Below are 19943 nucleotides of genomic sequence, written 5' to 3'. Positions count from 1 at the left end.
AAAATGAATTAAGATATGTATGGATATAAGGAGGAGTGGCAATATAAACTAAAGGAGTGGGGATAACAAAACTGAGGGGTCAATTTTGAAGTTTAGGTATGAGAAAATTAATCAATGTAATGGATGATGCAGCATCCATCCACATGAAAGACTTAAGTGTGAAAGGGAACATTTTGATAATTAATCAAAAGCAGGCTAAGGATTAGTTAGCGGCTCAAGAGAGACTAATTACAAGATTCCAAATGGAGTCCCACCATTCACGTGCTTGTCGCTTTGCTTAATTACTCTCTAATCCTACTTTAATTACTTGTTAATCCTTTTTTTTTTTTTTTTTTTATAATTAAAATTCCAACTCTAAAAACACTGCACGTTCATCACATTACCTTAGCTGTAAGCTGCGTATAGATGCGTGACATATAAGCATGAATTAAAAGTTTGACCTGATCATCCACGGCATGCGCTGTGTTGATAAACACAGCATTCAGATATTTAAAAATATATATATATATATATATATTATATGTAACAGATATTTTATTAATAAATCAAAGTATAATTAATAAAAGTACAATATTAATTAATGGGTAATCATTAAATAGAAAAATTTTCTTTAATTGAAATGAAATGCAACGGTCTTTAACCGATAAGAGAGGAATAGGATGCATAAACAACAGCAATATTAGGCCAAGATTCGAGGCAACAAGTGCCACTCACATGGGGATTAATTATTATTATTTATTTATTTTATTTGAAAAAGATGGGGATTAATTAATTAACCATCCACTCTTATAATATAAGTTAAATTAATTTCAATGGACCTTAGCTTCATGGATATGATTGTTTATTCACATGAGATTGTGATGGGTTACATTAATTATATCCTATGATGAATTAATTAATTAGTTTTTGTCTGTCTCAAAGTGAAAAAGAGGACACAACAACTCAACTTCCAATGTCAATGAAGACTTATGCCCTCGTTCCTTGAGTGAGGGTAATCATCCATTTTAATGTACCGCAGGAGTAATCTTTAATTAATTCTTATCATTTTTATACGTTTAAAATTATTAAGTAATAAAATTAAGGCTTCTACATGATTAATTAACTAATTTTCTCAATTATTGGAGAGGTGTACTTCTTTCGTAATTATCCCTGGCCATGTATGTATGTATGTTAGCTATCGTAGATTAAGAAATTTAGGGTATCAGTCATATTAATTATGATGATTGGTTCGTTTTGGGTTTTGGTAGATCGCTATGTGTGGATTGTTTAATGATAACTAATGACAAAAATATGTATTTATAAATCGAACACACACACACACACATATATATATATATATATATATATATATGTTCATCATTTGAATATTGATATAATATCAAACCTAATTAATCTGACAAAAGAAAATAAGCCAAAATGGATTTATAACATGACGTCTTCCTACAAATTTCATCATGCTCCCTCTATTAACCCTCTACAATTATTATTTGCGTCAACACACTTTACACATATATACACATTATATCATGAAGTAATTAAACAATACACCTATTGGTTAACACGTCTCTCAAGGTTTAGTTACGAGGTTGAGTTCCTTTAATTATCAATGGTATATGTCGCGGTGTTTATCTATATGTATATGTATGTATACATACACCTCTTTGTCATATTTATTTCTTTTTTCTTTTTCTCTCTTTAATATGAGTCTATGAAGTCTGAACTAAATCGTTGTACAACAAACTTGACCTAATCATTCTAATCCTATAAACTTTAAACTATCAATCACATATAGAATTAGGAATCTTCACTCAATAATTATTGATAACCTGTTAAAATATTTTTCTTATGCAATTTTTTTTATTTAAGATGTATAATAATGCTAGTCAAATATATTAATAATTAAACAAATATATTTAAAACACCGAAATATTTTCAAAATGATTTTTTTTTAAGAATTATAAATTCATAATTTTTTAAAAAGTATAAGTAATCTTTATTAGAAATGGAAAAGAATAAATACACCACCACAAAAAGTTTTTAGAATATTAACAAACATTATATCCTCAGCAAGAGGTTATATAAATGAAATAAATTCCCCGTCCCACCTCCATGATGTTCAAAAAACACAGGACCTAAGTATAATCCCCACATAGTTTGTGAATCCGACCCCAGCCACACACTAGGAAAAAGAACAAAAGAGCTAGACGAGATAAGAAAATTAAATAAACAAAATATTGACATAAACCGAGAATATGACAAACTAGAAATTTTCTTTGCTTTTGCCCTCGACCCCCATGCATGATCCATCTTCACTTAAACTATTACTTAGTGAAGAAAAAATCATTAACCAGACACAACAAGTATTTATGAATATATCATCAAAGCTAATGATCATAGTAAACTAATTAACAATTAATTAACGAAAAAGATAACAACATATTAATTAATTTACACCTCTAATACTCCATCTCAAGATAAAATAAATACATTTTTAATGGTCGTCTCAGGTAGTAAAGGAAACATATCATAAGAAAATAAAGCTTTGGTGAAAAGATCTAAAGTTGATGTTAAGATCATATATGAATAAACTTAATGTGTTATGTAAGAATCTAATTTCGGACAAAATAAATCAATTTCTATGTGTTTAGTGCTTTTGTGCAATACTAATTGAAAGTTGGGTGAACAACAACTTGACTGTCATAAAAGATCATTTCAGACTTGAACATCAACACAAAATCGTGAAATAATTATTACCAAAGCAATTTACTAGTAATTAAAGTAATGCATTAATAAATTTTGAATATCATTTTCTTAAGGTCTGTTTAAGTTCATAAATGGACTATAAAATTTACAAACACATAAACTAGAAACTATATGCTCCCTTTTACTCTGATGGTTGAGAGAAATAATTGGAACCAACGACCTCTTCCAAAAATTCATCCCTAGTCCCTACATGGTCTTAGAACACCTTAAGACCCTCTTCACGACCATTATGTCTTCCAACTTTAGCTTGCAAGAAATAAGTGTGTCATCTGTGAATTATAGTAAACTCACCTATAACCCACCTTGCCCCATTAAAACTCCCTTTAGGATTCTCTTGTAAATCACATTCTTAAAGTTAATTGCTAATGTTTCTACCACCATAATGGATAATAAAGGTGATAAGGAGTCCCTTTATTATAATCCTTTCAATATAAAGAATTATTTCATTGGGGAATTTTTTATATGTATTGACATTGACATAGTTGACACATATTATTTCATATACCATTTTTACCTAACTACAAAACCAAACTCCTTCAACATGTCTAAAGATTCTCAATTAACTGAGTCATATGTTTTTTTATGCTTATTAAAACTCCTTTTAGGATTTTATTGTCAATCACCTCCTTAAAGTTTGATTACTAACTCTTTCTACTATCATAATGAATAATAAAGGTGATGAGGAGTCCCTTTGTTTTAATTATCTTCTTATAGGAATAGTTCCGTTGGGATATTTTTTACATATACTGATATTAACATAATTAACATGCATTACTTTATCCACCCTTTTCACCTAATTGCAAAACCAAACTTCTTTCACATGTTTAAAAACTCTCTATAACTGGATCACATGCCTTTTTGTGTTTATTAAAACTCTTTTTAGAATTCTCTTATCCATCACCTTCTTAAGGTTGATTGCTATCTCTTTTACCACTACAATGAATAATAAAGGTGATAAAGGGTCCTCTTGCTTCAATTTTCTCCACATAGGGAATGGTTCCAAAGGGGAACTTTTTATATGTACTGACATACATTATTTCATCCAACCTTTCCACCTGATTACAAAAACAAACTTCTTCAATATGTCTAAAGACTCTTAGTTAACCAAGTCATACGCCTCATAAGACTCCCATACCTCACCTCAAGGCATTCACCATCTCTCTTGTAACTAAGACAATAAAAGGTTATCTACCTTAAATAAACATAAATTGAGTCTTTAAAATGATATGGTTTATAACACCACACAACCTCTTCAATAAGGTCTTTGCAAAATTTTATACATGTGTTAATCCAATAATATTAGTCTAAACTTATTAAAATTCATTGTCTTTCTGAATTTGATGATCCATGTGATGAAAGATGTTTGTTAACTTGACAAACTTCTATGTGAAATTAAATTCCATCTAAAACATTTGTGACCCCTCCTTTTATGAATCTCTAGCATTTTTTATGAAGTGGAAATTAAACCCATATGGTCCTGCAATTTATTATCACCAATTTCCATATATTTTCCCATATGCCATCCTCCATAAATAGACTTCTAAAGCCCCCACTTAGGCTACAGAAATGGTCCTCATCTCTAATCCCACTGATTCACATGGAAAGATAGGTTTTTCCCTAATATGTTCCTTAAAAAGGGCATAAATCTCTTGTTTTAACCCCCATTTAACTAGAGAATGAAGGACTTCTTGCTTGACAAAAGCCAATTCATTTATTCTTTTTTTCCCAAGAAAGTTGCTAGAAAAATTAGTGTTAGTATCCTTTCTTTAGCTAAGCTAGCTTAGACTTTTGCCTCCATTTAAGCTCCTCAATCTTTAACAACCCCTACATGTTAGGACTCTTTCTACTCACTTCACTCAACTCCACTTCACCAATATTATGATTTGTTTTACTCACCAATTTTATCAATAATGCAAATAATGTAGATATATTATTTTTTATTGCTTATTCTCTCTCTCTCTCTCTCTTTGTTACTTAATGCCTCCTTTTAAAAATTTTATTTTAGAGGCAAGTCTGAAGCTTGTGCTCCTCAACCACATATTCATTCCACTCTCTATGCACAAAACTCTTAGAATCAACCTCCCTAATAATTGCATTGAAAATTCTAAAAGACTTACATCTCAATTTATATTTACTAATAACAAGTTTATAAGATAGAGATAAAATATTTTGTTTTTAGTCCTGAACTCGACTTTCATATAAATTATTAACTAATGTAATATATACATTAAGTTACTTCGTTATTATTACACCAAATTCACTCATTATTTGTTAGAAACTCTAAATAATTTATAAGATCCTTTAAATTTATATGCATATAGACAATTCTTAGTAACACAAATATGAATAGGATACAAAGATAAAGTTCTTAGTGGATGACGTGACATTGAATTGTAGAATGATATGATATCCAATTCTTAGTTTGAACTTATATGGGATTTTTCCTGTGACATCTTAATGTATTTGGTGATGTTATATATAAAAAGAAACTTTTCCTCACAAAAATTTTAGTTTCCATTTTTCCCTCTTTCCTTTTTTTTTTTTGCTTTTCTTATGAGCTTGTTTCTTCTGTTTCTGCAAGTATTAAACATTCTAGTATGTAAATCAATGGAGAATTTTGTAAGGAGAAGCTAATTTTTAGATGAATCAGCAGTGAAGCTAATTCAATCCCTTTCTTGATTTCTTAATTTTCTGCTCATTCTTCTATGTTCTTCTAATAGACTTTGTCTTAATCCTTCTAGTCTCAATTTCTTTCACTAATCTTCAATAATTTTATTTCATACCAACGGATCCTGACTAAATTATAACTTAATATATACCCCAAAAAAATTATAATGTGCACACTTTTTTGAGAAGTAGTGTAATGTGTGTGTGTGTGTGTGTGTGTGTGTGTATGTATACACAGACATAGTAAATGGTTTAAAATATAGAACAACAAAACATCCTCAACCCCGCCCCTTCACGAGGGATAATTTTGATATTTTCTTAGAATATTATATATAAATATAGTTTCTTTTTTAATGGAATAAACTATACATGTATATATTTAAGTGAAATATATTGATGTACATGTGGGCCACATGACATCCTTAATTATGACTTGCCTGCCGCTCAATTGTAGAAATTAATTTAATTATATATGAATTGCCTCATATGTATTACCGAAGTTGAGGTCAACCATCAATAATATTCATTACACATACATATATATATATATAAATATATATATATTTATATATATATAAGAAAGTACACAACATTTGTTTTGTGTTTAGATTGTATATTTATAATAATGGTGTTGGGTGGAGGAATTAGAACAAAAATGGCAGCTGGAAGTGGAGTATCCAGAATTAATTAATAAAACTCTGTATTAATTATTGTTGGGTAAAACTAGGTAGGTAAAAACGTTGTCTTTGAGTGTGTGACTGTTAAAAGTGAAAAAGGAAATGACTGAAACCCCACGGTAAGTTATATGAAGGGAATCCACATGGGGGTTTAAGATTGATTCATATAAGAAAGAATTGCTGACAAACAATTAAAACCAGATCTCAAATCATGTGAATGAATCTAAACACTCCACACACGCACACACACACATATATGTATCTTCCTTTTATCTTATTCAGTTTTGGTTTTCATGGGCATGCAGTAAACCTAGCTAATTCATACATACATATGTATATATATGCGTGTGTGCGTGTGGAGTTGTAGAATTGAGATTAATGAAGATGCAGGAGTTGTCCAGAGCCGACAAAGGGCATCTTTTAATACATGGGTTTGCGTCCCTGGCAGAGAGAGAGGGTTTGTATAGAGCGCTACAACCTCGTGCACAAGCAGTGGGGTTCTTGTGTCTGTCAGCGCCACCCACGCGTCCTATTTCACCCACCCCAACACTCCCTCCCTCCCTCCTCTTAATTTGCCTAATATATACATACATATATACATACATACATCATCACTATCAGTATATATACGTATCATTCTTTGTCGTGGTTCAGAACTATATACCAGAGGAAGAAACAAAGCAAAACTGGAAAGAGGAAACACCGGATGGAAACTTGATGACTGATATAGAAGAGCCTTAAGCTTCTTGCACATGTGCGTCATAAGAACTTTTTTATTTAAGTAAAAAACTTTTCAAGGGAAAATTCATATATTTATCATTTTATAATATATAAATACTGATTATAACATAATAAAAATTAAATAAATTCCAATTAATAACATACAGCAGCGCTAGCCTGACTTATATATGGACTATGCCTAATTACCCTAAACCTGCGCCACTAAGGATGCTAACCATGATATGATCTTTATGGACTTTATCCATTTCTTTATAATAATCATATACATATATATATATATATATATATCTGTGTGTGTGTGTGTGTGTGTGTGTATATATATATATATATATGGTCATCTTACTCATTAGATTTTCGTAAATTATAAATTTTTTCTCACTCAAATATTAATTCAATAAGGATGTATGTGTCTGCAAAATGCACGACCAGTTAGCTTTAAGCTTTTTGAGTTCAACCAGAAAGGATGATTGCATAACTAAATCTAGCTATACCTGCTTCTTACGCCTATAACAAGAAAAAAAAATGATTTCAAAAAAAAAAAAAAAGAAGAAGAAGATAAAAGGCTCTGCGTTAATTAATCTAATTGAAAAGGAAGAAGGAAAAAAAAAAAAAAGAGTTGAAATCTGGAGATAAATAGGGTATATATTTATGAGTATGTGAATGGAAGGTTATATAAAATAATAATTATATATCTAACGTGTTGTATATATATGTATAGATGAATAGCGAGGAAGCGAGGTAGAGAGAGCGTGGAGGTGGGGACCCATCCACCGCCCATACACCAAGGCAGACCCAGTCTTACCGATCTACCTCTCTTCTCCAAACTCCAACTCTAACCCTAACCCAACTCTCTTGTTACAAAAACCCTCTTCTCCAATCAAACTTCACTTCTTTAAGAGCTAGCTTGAGTTTGGTGGCTGATGACATCAAAAACCCACTTACTCATCTCTCTTAATTTGCTTTTCTACCAGTACTAATTAATTAATTAATTAATTACTAATTAACAATTCCAAAAGCAAACCCTCTTCTTCTTTTATTTAATCAATCAATAACTAATACTAGATTTTCAGCTCTTTCTTTTCTTTCCCTCTCTCATCCCCTTCTCCATATATCTTTTCTTAATTTTTACAATATTTAGCACTATGCCAAACCTTTACTCATCTCTGTGGGTCTTACTTTCCTTTCCCCCCTCTCTCTCTCTCTCTCTTCTGAATCTCTAATTAATCATTCATCTATGTCTATGTGAGGAATTAAGTTACAAGGATTTGTTTGAGATCATTATATTAAATATGGATCCTGTAACATCTCATGCTCACTCCCTTCCTCCACCTTTCCACACAAGAGATTTCCAACTCCAGCTCCAACAACAACAGCAGCATCATCAATTCCTCCTCCACCACCAACAGCAAGCTCATAATTCCGAGGATGAACAAAGCGGCAGCAGTGGTGGCCTCAACAAAGCTCCCAAGAGAGATCTTGAAGAACTCACCAACGGCAACGGCAAAGAGCTCGTTGCAGCAGCAGCCAACAGCGAAGGTGAAATTACAAGAAGAGCCAGAGGCAGACCCCCTGGATCTAAAAACAAACCCAAACCCCCCATCATCATCACCCGCGACAGCGCCAACGCCCTCCGCACCCACGTCATGGAGATAGGAGACGGCTGCGACATCGTCGAAAGCGTCGCTACCTTCGCCAGGCGCCGCCAAAGAGGAGTCTGTATAATGAGCGGAACCGGCACAGTCACAAACGTAACCCTCAGGCAACCCGCATCTCCCGGCGCAGTCGTCAGCTTACACGGTCGCTTCGAGATATTATCTCTATCAGGATCCTTTTTGCCACCGCCTGCGCCGCCTGCTGCCTCGGGGCTTACCATCTACCTAGCAGGAGGGCAAGGACAGGTGGTGGGCGGCAGCGTGGTTGGCACGCTTACGTGTTCTGGTCCAGTGGTGGTGATGGCGGCATCTTTTAGTAACGCGGCGTATGAGAGGCTTCCATTGGAAGAGGAAGAGATGCAGAATCCTGCAATGCAAGGGGGTCCAATAGGGTCACCGGGAAGCGGGTCGGGTCAGCAGCAGCAGGTATTATCGGAGCAAAACGCGGGTCTGTTTCATGGGTTGCAGCCTAATCTGATGAATTCTATGCAGTTACCGGCTGAGGCTTATTGGGCAACCGGTCGTCCTCCCTTCTAGCCGTATATAGAAAGAAGCAGAGTGCATGAAGACGGAAGCAGTGATTTCAGGTTTTGTTTCTTTAATTTTGACAGTAAGTACGTGGTAGCTAGTGGTAATTAGCTTTTTTTTTTTTTTTTTTTTAAATTTGGATTTAAGTTGATGATGATCAATTTAATTATGAACAGTCAGTATTTCTGCATGTTGGTTGGAAACAAGTAGTGTAAATTCTTAGTATGTTAATTATGTTTTTGTGAGAATAAGAAGGGTTTTATTTTGCATAAGTCGATCATGATGATGTGAAACCTCTACGTTAAGGTAGGATTACTACCACCTCAGTTGCATTAATCCAGCTTCAAAATCTCTCTTATGGTAAGTAATTTTCTATATAATTAGTATTAATCTATGTATGCATATCATGTGTTTATGTACAATAATGAAGCAAGTGCTTTTCATTTTATGATCTCTTGAGTTTTACGAGGTGTATTTTCCCCTTGAATAATCCACTGATTACATATGATTTTACACTAATACTTGTATAACCTCAACCAATGTTCAAAATTTTAAGCCGGTGTTTAGGAAAAACTTAAAGGATTTTCTGTTTTGTTTTCAACTAATATGAAGTCACAAAAACTTTTAAAACAATGCCGTGAAAATTACTGAAATGGAATTCTACTTTGAAAACGTTCATATCATCATTTAAAATTCCACATTTTCTTAAATTAAAGCAAAAAATTTCTAATTTATTCCGGACATCCTTATAGCCATTTGATGCATGCTTAGCTATTTCATATAAAATTGCATATAATAAGTTCGTTGAGTTGGGAACTGTGTTATTCCTTGTATGGAATTAGTTAACTTATTATTTTTGAATTAAGTAATAGAAAATCTATGAAGAGGTTTACATAATTAATCTTATACATGTAAATCATAATTAAATTCATGGTTGACGTACATTAATTAGAAGATTAATACATGAAATTTTTATAGAACTATCTAAACCCACTTACCATTACTACTCTTTTCAATTTGAAATCGCTACTATATTATATATATATATATATATTTCTTTTGAGAAATAAGAAAGCTGCTACTATATACATCTGTATATGCATCTATATATTCATTATTCTCACCGTTAAAAGTGGCTAAAAACTATTACATCTTCTTGGTGCGGAGAAGGTCAAAGGAGAGCGATAAATAAAAGCAGATTATATATATATATTTATATTGTGTTTGGAGGATTGGGAAGTAAGGTGGCAAACTATTTACGAGAGAAGCAAAGAGGTATGGGCATTACTGTTTGCAGTTTCCATATATATATATAATGTTAGAGTTCTAGGGTTTTCCTTGAAGATATGGAGACATGAAATATATTTAGGTACTGCTTCACACGTGCGCTTGCTCTGAGGAAAGTTCCTTTTCGAGGCAAACCACGAGACTTACCATAAAAAGGCAACCACTACCACAATATTGTGGGCTCATACATATTAATACATGATCCATCTGCACATATACATATCATGTATATATACATTTGATGCCACCCTCTATCTCTATCTCTCTCTCTCTCTCTCTCTCTCTCTCTCTCTCTCTCTCTCTCTCTCTCTGTTCGGTGCATGATTCAGAGAAAAGGGGATTGGGCATGCAGTTATGTTTAAAGTCATCAAAGGAGGCAAGATCCAGTTCAGATACTCTGCACTAACTCCATATCTCTTGTGTATATCTGTGTGTATGTATACGTACTACCCATCATTTTATTTGCCTTTTATATCATGTAGCCAAAGCTAGCTAGCTATCGTTTCTTAGGTAGCCTTATCCATACGTCAACTCTTTTACCTTCAGCTTTTTCCTTTTTCTTTCTTGCTCCATCAACTTCTCATCGGCTCTTGCTTCCTTTTATTATCTCCATATTCGTGTCTTGTCAATCAACTTCCGAGTAGGTAGTGCTCCTTGCCTCGCTCTTTCCTTCTTTGAGTGGTCTGTTTTAGTACGAGGGTGAGATATATATAGCTTCATCTCCATTCAACTTTTCCATCTTTCTTCTCACGTATGTCAATGTTCTGCTATGAATTACGTGTGTTGGAAACTTCGGTGGAAAAAATTGTACACATTCACTCAAGATAAGAGGAAAGGAAACTCAAGGTAGATTCCTAAGTTACATTTCCAAACTGACTTAATTAGGTTGGTTTGCCTAGCATATTAATTACATATTAATATTTTTTTGAAATGTAAAAGGGTATATTTATGTTAAGTTGGGCCAGAAGCCAAAATTGTACAAATTAAAAATCACAACAATATCATAGTTGGTGCACTTAATACTTTAAGAAGGAAAAAATAGCCCTTATTTCACGATAGGAATCTCATGAGATTGCCAATAGTGCTAGCTGGCCTTAGGTTATCAACCTGGTCTTAACTCGTCTCATTGAGAAGCTCATCAAACCTCTAGCCTTACATATAAGACTTTGTAGAGAAAACACTATCAACGCAATATATATTCAAATAATTTATCAAAACTCTCTAAAGAACACAATAAATGAAATAAAACATATGAAAAGAAACCATACCCCATGCTTCTAGTGAAAAAGAACGATTTCTTAAGGGATACCTCCCAAATCTTCATAGAACTTTTCCACCTACCAAAGAGTCTACTTAGGATTTGTTGAGCATTTATCAAGAAAAGTAGCTTAAGGAATTGGTATTTCAATATGTCATATGCTTTTTTATCCAAAAATCTAATAAAAAATCCATTTGCTCCCACTCGATTCCACAAATACCATAGAAAATCTTTATCAAATAGGAGTTCTCTATATTTCGAAATCTTAGCAACCATTTCGTCAATAAACCATATTAATTGAATCATTAAGTAGGGTAATTGAGTCCACTTATTTGAGGACGCATATGATTAAGTTTTTTCACTTGGCTGCTCTGATATGATCGATTCTCTCCAAACCCAACATAAGGATAGTTTCTGCAGCTCTTTACGGCTACTTTATATTAAAGCATGCTTTGCTATAGCATACAATATCTACGAAAGATATGCAAAGAGTTTCAGCATCTCTTTATGACTAGTTTTTAATGGAGAAATATCTTTGGGACATTTGCCTCTCGTCTTATATATCAGATTATATGTTGTGGGTGTACACATTTGTCGCTACCCAAACAATGTGCTTTTAATATCTATAGCTAACCATTTTGATTGCCATTTGATCATATCTAAAGTTTGTTCCGAGTTGTATAGTCTAACATCTATATGGGTAACAAGTGGTAACTTTTCTATTTTATCAATAAATCCTTCTTTATTTTTTTAAAGCCCTAAAAAATAGCCCAATTCAAACCCAATGCAATATATTTTTCTGGCATGCCACCTCCCAACACCCTTCTAGCTCTTTTTACTGTCAAACCATGAAAAACCCCTTTAAATTCTTTTCAATGTCTTAGAAACTCCAACAACACAACAATTTTGAACGAAGACATTAAAAGAAAAAATTGCATGGCTGGAACACTAGTTGAAATGATGAGACTCTAGCTCTTATTGGCAAGACTTTTGAACTTTCAAGTTCACCTTTAACCCCCACTAACCTTTTTGTTGCAACAAACTTATTTAAAGCTCAAGGTAGGTCATGAGCAAGACCTAATTTCATCTTCCAAACTAGTGACAACACCATCCTCCAACGCCAAACCAATCCAATTATAAAATTGACTCAATACACAACAAATGCGTTTTTAAGTTTTAAATTTCATTAGCAACAAAAGTCTAAAAAATAATGTAGGGTAGTCTACAAATTGGAGTAAGTTCCAACTATCAATATCTTAATATTACATCTACCACATCTATTTAAAGATTTTATAATTTAAGAAATTTATAAAGCCAAGAATACATAGTATAGTAGCAACTTGGATTACATTAAACAATCAAAATTGATCTAATTCTAACTTCTTCTAATTATATTTAATTCACAAACTATTTTAATCATTAAAAATTAGACATTTGTATCTTTCACTAGATTCATAATTTGCTATATATAGTTTAAAATAAATCCTTTTAAGTCTAAACCAAAAATTCAAAGTTTACATACTATTGTAAAAATTTTAACTTCAATTTTCATCACTCCAAAAAAAAATCTCAACCTTTGAAAATTATCAAGCTAAACGGCTATTACATCAACTTTTAGAGGGTGTTGGATGTTAAATTGGGAGTTAGTTAAAGCTTTTGTGCCAATTCATGAATTTCTAATGTTGAGTTAGATTTGAAGGGGTTATTATAATAAATTGTAATTCTATGTAAAGACCGAGATCAATTTTTTTGTGAATTCAAACAATTGATAAATTAAATATCTTTCAAAGATATTATAATAATTAGAATAATGGTGACTAGTCAATGTAATATAAGATTTTATATAATACTTGGACACGGAATTTGGTCCGACTTTAATTTTAACATTTTAAATATATAAAAAAATTATTTTTAAATTAATTTATTTTAATTTTTGTTCAATTTATGAATGGTTCAGATTAACACTAGATGAGTATAAATATTTCGTATCACACTGAATCTAAACTTTAGTTGCCAGCCTCCCGTTGGAGAAGAAGAACCAGTCGCCGGGAAAGGAAGCCGACCACATATCATCGCCACACTGGAGCCACATCCGACCGCCAAAAAAAGTAAAAATTCTTTTACCCACTCAAAATTCGATTTCGAGCACCCCTGTGATCATATCGGAGCAAAACGAATGGCGGGTGAGCTAAAAATCGCAGGTAAAGAATGGCAGCGCCACTGCGGGCAAAATCCACAACCTCTTCTGATGAGCTCCTTCTCGATTTCCGTTTCGCATGATTTTTCTACCATTGTGTTCATCATTCTATTTTTTATAGGTTGATCGAAGAAAAAATTCCAGCCGCGAAGGTGAGCCGACGGAGCTGCCGCATCCAGAATATTCCACCACCGGTATATTTTTGTTTTATGATTTTTTCAGCCAACCGAGGCCCCCTAACGTGTTTTTTCGTAGAAATATGTATAAAGGTAGCCAAAACTGGCTAAAACTGGCCAAAAACGACCAAGGAGAGGCAAACTGCCGTTGCGGGCGGTAGTGCCGTCGCCGGAGCACGGCGATGCCGCCGTGCCGGAACCCCCAAATTGGTCGGAAATGATTTTTAACACCGATTTTAGATTTTTTAAAGAAAATTTTTAAATACGTGAGGCGTGTTTTAATCTCCATACAAAATTTCAGAAAACTCAAGGACCGCCAGTAGGTGCAATAGAAAGGTTGGTATTTCAGACACCATTTCGGATAAGGATCTCTCACTTTTTTTCTCCGTTACGATAAATTGAGTCTTAATAATTAATAATTGTGTATTTTTATGAAAAATTAGAGAACTTTAAAAATAATTACAGGTCATTGGTGGAGCCGAAACTAGTTAGTTTACAGTCGTTTCAATTTCCTGTTTATTTTTCTGTATTGCCTATATTTGTTTACTATTATATTATGTGTAACTCAATTGATGGTTTTTAGGGTCTTTTTGGTTATTTTGTTATTTTTTATTTGTTTCTCCTATATTGCGTGTCGGTATTCCGACCATTGGTTATTTACCTATGTTAAACTATATTGTTGTTTAAGTGAATAGTGAGTATAAAATGAGATATGATTGATTGTTATACTGATGGAAATTTGTATGGAAAAGACTTACTGAATACCCAGAAAAGGGCAGACGGGCCCAGTACATTAGAAATCCTACCATGAACATTATCTCAGTCGGACGAGATTGGAAAGTCTCTTACCAATAAGGTTTGGGAGATATGATTCACCTTCATACCGGACAGAGTATCGAGATGGTAGAATGTTTGGTGCTCATTACCGAACGAGATATGAGGACGACCAGTTAATTGTTTAATTGGATATTAGATTCACAAGTAGGAGGACATCCCTATGGACCCCCAGAGGTACCGATAAGTAGGTAAAAATGTAAAAATGTAAAATGATTGTTTCTTATCATCTTATATGTGATAAATAATAGTGTATGAATATGAGTTTTCATAAGTTATTATTGGGAAAGACTTATTACACAATATGAAATAAATTATTTTATTTATAGTAAATGAATTTACATTAAATTAAGAACTTAATTAGTTATTTTTCAGATTTTTACCAATATTCAATTTTTTGTAGCTGTTATTAGTGTGATATTTTTTTACTGGAGTAGTATAGTTCACCTATTTATTAACTATTTTAGATCAAGAGACCCAATATCTAAATCCCGATCAACAAAGGGATTGTGAATAGTTCACCACCCGAACTCTCTTCAAGAGAAAGTGAATGTCGTCTTAGGATTACTTAGTTATTTGTTTTTTGTTTATTTTTTTTTTATTTGTTCTTTTAGAATGGATATTCTCGTAACTCTATTAGGTATTCTAAAATATTGTGTAAGGAATGTAAACCGTAACTCTATTATTTCGTTTCTGTATTTAATTTATGACTTTATTTCCATTTAAGTTTCGGGCATTTACATTTTTATAAAATTCTCTCCTTTAAAATAAGAAATATCTTAGTAAATATTAATAAAAATGCATATAGATAGATCTCACAAAAGTAGATGGTAGTGCACACAAATTTTTAAATGTACTTAATCATAAGGTTTAAATTTAAACCAATTAAAGTAACACAGAAGAGGTATCTTAACAAAGAAAAAAAAAAGAACAGAGTCATAAGACAATGGAGCAACCTAGCAAACAATCACCTAAACTCCCAAACATGATTCTAATGCATTGTACTTATATGGAATTAAAGATTATAGTCTTATTTCATTTCTCCTCCAACACTTCCTTATAAGCTTAATTCAAGGTCTCGTTATGATATAATCTAAATATAAGGTCAATGACTACCATTTGTGTAGGAGTACATATAAAGCTAATATAAAATATAGGAAGCCTAAAACTACCTCTTAATTGTCAAATATGATTAAAATATCATTTATTAGATGTCCGTTTAGTTTTATCTTATCATAAAAATATGTAGGTTATAATGTTAATAGAAAATACCATATTATTAAGTATTACATAAATTCATGGGATTTATGAAGTTGAGTAAAGTCAAATATTCAAATTATAGAAACTTCAACTACAACATCTCATTTTACATCTTAGGCTATGAAACAACCGTATTGAACAAATACCTTTATTTTTTAATAGTCTCCTTTCACTCAGTAATATATTTAAAAAAAATGAAGAAATTAAATGAGTAATACTACTTAATGAATCATATATCATTTAATATTTAAATATTTTATAATATATTAATTAAGAGATGAAAATATATGAATGTATTTTAATTAATATTAATGAATTAAATTCTTAATATATATATATATTGTAACGACCCCAAAAATCAAAAAGAAAATATATAATAATTTAAGTGCGGAAGCGAAATAAAATGTTAAAGTTTACATCCCTTACACAATAACTTAAAAGTGCTAAACAATATTACAGAATGAATTCTCTGAAAGAAATACGAGAAATAAGAAAAGTAATGAAAAATAGAAAGTATCTAGCATCTACTCGCAATCTTCTGGCGGATCGGGCTCTGGAACCAGGTCCTCTTGATCTGAAATGGTTAAATAAAAGATGAACTACACTACCCCAGTAAGGATATCACACTATATCATCGACATAAAAGTCAAAGTTGGTATAAAATCAAAACAACTAATGGAGCACTAAATTTAGCAAATTCGTTTATCAATCATAAAATTATTTATCGTTCACTTACTATAGTGAAATTTATGAAAATAACCTATAGAGCCAATAATATCATACAGATTATAATTTCAAGAATAATCAGTAATATAGAACATACCATAAATTCATATCAATTAAAAATAAACTAAATCTTAACCGTTTCTCATTTCACCAGCCTACTAATATCCATTGGGGTTCATAGGGGTGTCCCCGCTACACATGAACTCTTTTCTTTAATAATCTCAATTACAGGGTCGTCTCCATATCCCGTCCGGTATGAATGCCAAGACATTAAATCTCAATACCCCGTCCGGTATGAGGGTGAAACGGGTCGTCCCCATACCCCATCTGTTATGAGCGTCAAATTATCAAGTCTTCATACCCCATCTAGTATGAGACAACGTTCACGGTAGAATTTCCTATGTACCAGGGCCGTCTACCATCTCCAATGATATCTAGTAAGGCTGTCATTCCATCTATTTATTTAATCATACCCCTTTCCTGTTTTTCTTTAGTCTCCATTACTAAACCAAATAAATAAATAAATATGCATCCGGTAATGTAATCATGTCTCAAATCCCAAATAAAACAGTAGTCAGGTAAAACAGTAACACATGCATTTAAACCATAAAATAGATAAATCAGATACTATCATATTTTTACACTGTAAAATAAATCAACAGAGAACAACGTCCGGTTCGGGCTCCATTAGCAATCAGTAATTAGTTATGTACGTCTATTTAATTTGTACAAAATATCATTTTATTATTTACTTCAACTTCAATTCTATGATAGAGAATAGGGTGAGGGATCCTTACTCGATTTAACGCCGAAAAGCTAAACCATTCATTGCACCTACGGGCGGTCCCTGGGTTCCCTAATTTTTTTTTTTGAGAAACGGCACGGTGGCTCCGTCGTGCTCCGGCGACGACACCGTCGCCTGCATCAGTGGTCCACCTTGAGTTGGCCGTTTTCTGTCGATTTTGCATCAATTTCTGTGAGCACACACGCTAAAAGGCCTCGGTGGGCCGAAAAAATACGAAAAACCGAGACTCACCTATGGCGGGGCTCTCCGGTGCGGCGGCTCCTCCGGCTCACGTTGCGGTTGGGTGTTTTGCTTCGGTCAACCTATAGAGAAGAAAACGGTGATCACAACGGTGGAAAAATTATGCGAAACGGGAATCGGGAAGGGCCTCGTCGGAGGTGGTTTGTGAAATTTTCCGTGACGGTAGTGTTGGACTTCGTCGGTATTTTTAAGCGAATTGGCCGGTCCTTTCACTCCGATTTGGTCATGGGTGAGGTTAGAATTGAATTTCATACAAAAAAAAAAGTTTTTACCTTTTTTGGCAGTCGGAAAGGGTTTCGGTGCGGCACTGGGTGGCGACAGTAGGCTCCCCGGTGGCTGGGTCGTCTTCTCCGGCGAGAGGCTTTGGCGGCTAGGGTTAAGGTTTGGTGCGGATGGGGGTTATTTATATTCATCCACTTTTGATCTGGATCGTACATTGCGTTCGATCTGGACCATCCGATCGCGATTAAATAGGGAGTGAATCTGCACCGTTCATCGCGATCGAATCTGCACTGTCCATCGCGATTCACTCTGTGCTGTCTGATCGTTTTTAATTTGGTCGTTCGATTGCGTTTAGGAGGGAGCGCATCCAGGCCGTCCGTGCGCGCAAGAACGGACCTCAGTCGTTCGATCGCGCGCACACGAATCACCCACGGACCTCTGCCACTTGGTGCGTCCTGTTGGTCGGGCCTGCTGACTGGATGTCTAACTGACAAATTTTTTCTAAATTATGTTTTGACCTCCAATTTTCGATTTTTCTTTCAAAAATATTCTCAAACCAAATTTTCACCTCTTTTTCTTAAAATTATTTTTAATTTAATCTTTTATTAATTTCACTCTATTTTTACATTAAATTGAAATAAAATAAAATAAAATAAATTAAATTAAATAAAAAATTATATTTATTAATTAAAAAAAAAAATTTGGTGGATATTACATATATATATAAGTGCACACACTTGTCATATTATAATTATTTTAACCATATACTCGTAGAATATTATGTTCGATTTATAGCTATGACTATTAAAGTGAGTTCTTCACCATAACTCAAGAATAAATGAATTAATTTTTTTTTTATATAAAAAAAAAACCCAAACGAACGTTTGGAAAAAAAATTAGAACTGGAATCAAAATTAAATTTGGTTTTGGTCCTTCATTCTTTTTTCTTTTAAAGTCTTTTTAATTAAAAAATAAAAAATAAAACAAAGATAACATATTAATAGTAAGTCGTAATTGTTAATTATCATATACTTATGTATTTTTAACATGATATATATCGTTAATTGATTGTGTATTAATTATTATTTTAAAACATTATATATTATATATTTTATGAAAAAATCTTTATATTTTAGAAAATTTGAAAGACACCCTAAGAAGTTTTCTTTTTCAGTTAAACCAAATTTTTTCATTTGAAATTTGATAGCCAAAAATTTTCTATATAATTCCTAAGACTGAAACAAGCAAAATACTGAACTAACCAAATCAAATTAATCGTTCAATTCAATTTCCATTTGCTGAACTGAAATTCACACCCTAATGCATAAGGTCAAAAGAGAAGATAATATATATATATATATACAAAAGGGAGGTACCCGACATTGAAAAGAGAGAAAGGAGAAGGGGAAAAAAGAAAAATGAGAAAAGGAAAAAAAAAAAAAGGACGTAAAAAAGAGAAATAAAAACATTACAATTTTTAATTTGGGAAAAAACTAAGGGTGCTATTAACTTTTAACGAACAAAAAATTAATATATTTATAACTTAATATATTCTATTTGATTAAAATTCTGATGGATACAATTAAATATAAGATGAAATTTGATATAAATAAATAAATGTAAAAATAATTTTTGAAAGTTACGCACAAATTAATTTGATGAGATGGTAGAACATATTAATTCATGGCTCCTATTGGCTCGGAAGAAAAAAAAAACCCAGTAATTATCTCGGTTCCCACAATTTCGATACAGAGACTTCCATCAAAAACTTCAATTTAGAAGACTCAGATTATTTTAAACAAGTGAATTTATTTTTTACAAACTTAGATTTGCGAATCCATATTCTGAATATAAAAATCTGGACTGCAAATGATACTGTACATTTTCTTTTTTTTTTTAAATAATAATAA

The 19943-nt window shown here is 32.5% G+C and overlaps 1 protein-coding gene across 1 annotated transcript; it reads left to right on the top strand.

Annotated features, from left to right (window-relative positions):
• The first annotated feature begins 7656 nt into the window (after nucleotides 1-7656).
• Nucleotides 7657-9447, top strand: LOC110817590 (Putative AT-hook DNA-binding family protein). Its single transcript, XM_022046195.2, has one exon. The coding sequence runs from the start codon at nucleotides 8138-8140 to the stop codon at nucleotides 9035-9037; it is 900 nt and encodes a 299-aa protein (XP_021901887.1). The 5' UTR covers nucleotides 7657-8137; the 3' UTR covers nucleotides 9038-9447.
• Nucleotides 9448-19943: the final 10496 nt, after the last annotated feature.

This window comes from Carica papaya, chromosome 4 (genome assembly GCF_054855325.1).
Source record: "Carica papaya isolate Zhongbai chromosome 4, ASM5485532v1, whole genome shotgun sequence".
Lineage (NCBI taxonomy): Eukaryota > Viridiplantae > Streptophyta > Magnoliopsida > Brassicales > Caricaceae > Carica > Carica papaya.
Note: the sequence above shows the minus strand (reverse complement) of the source record. Positions and strands in the feature narration are given on the sequence as shown.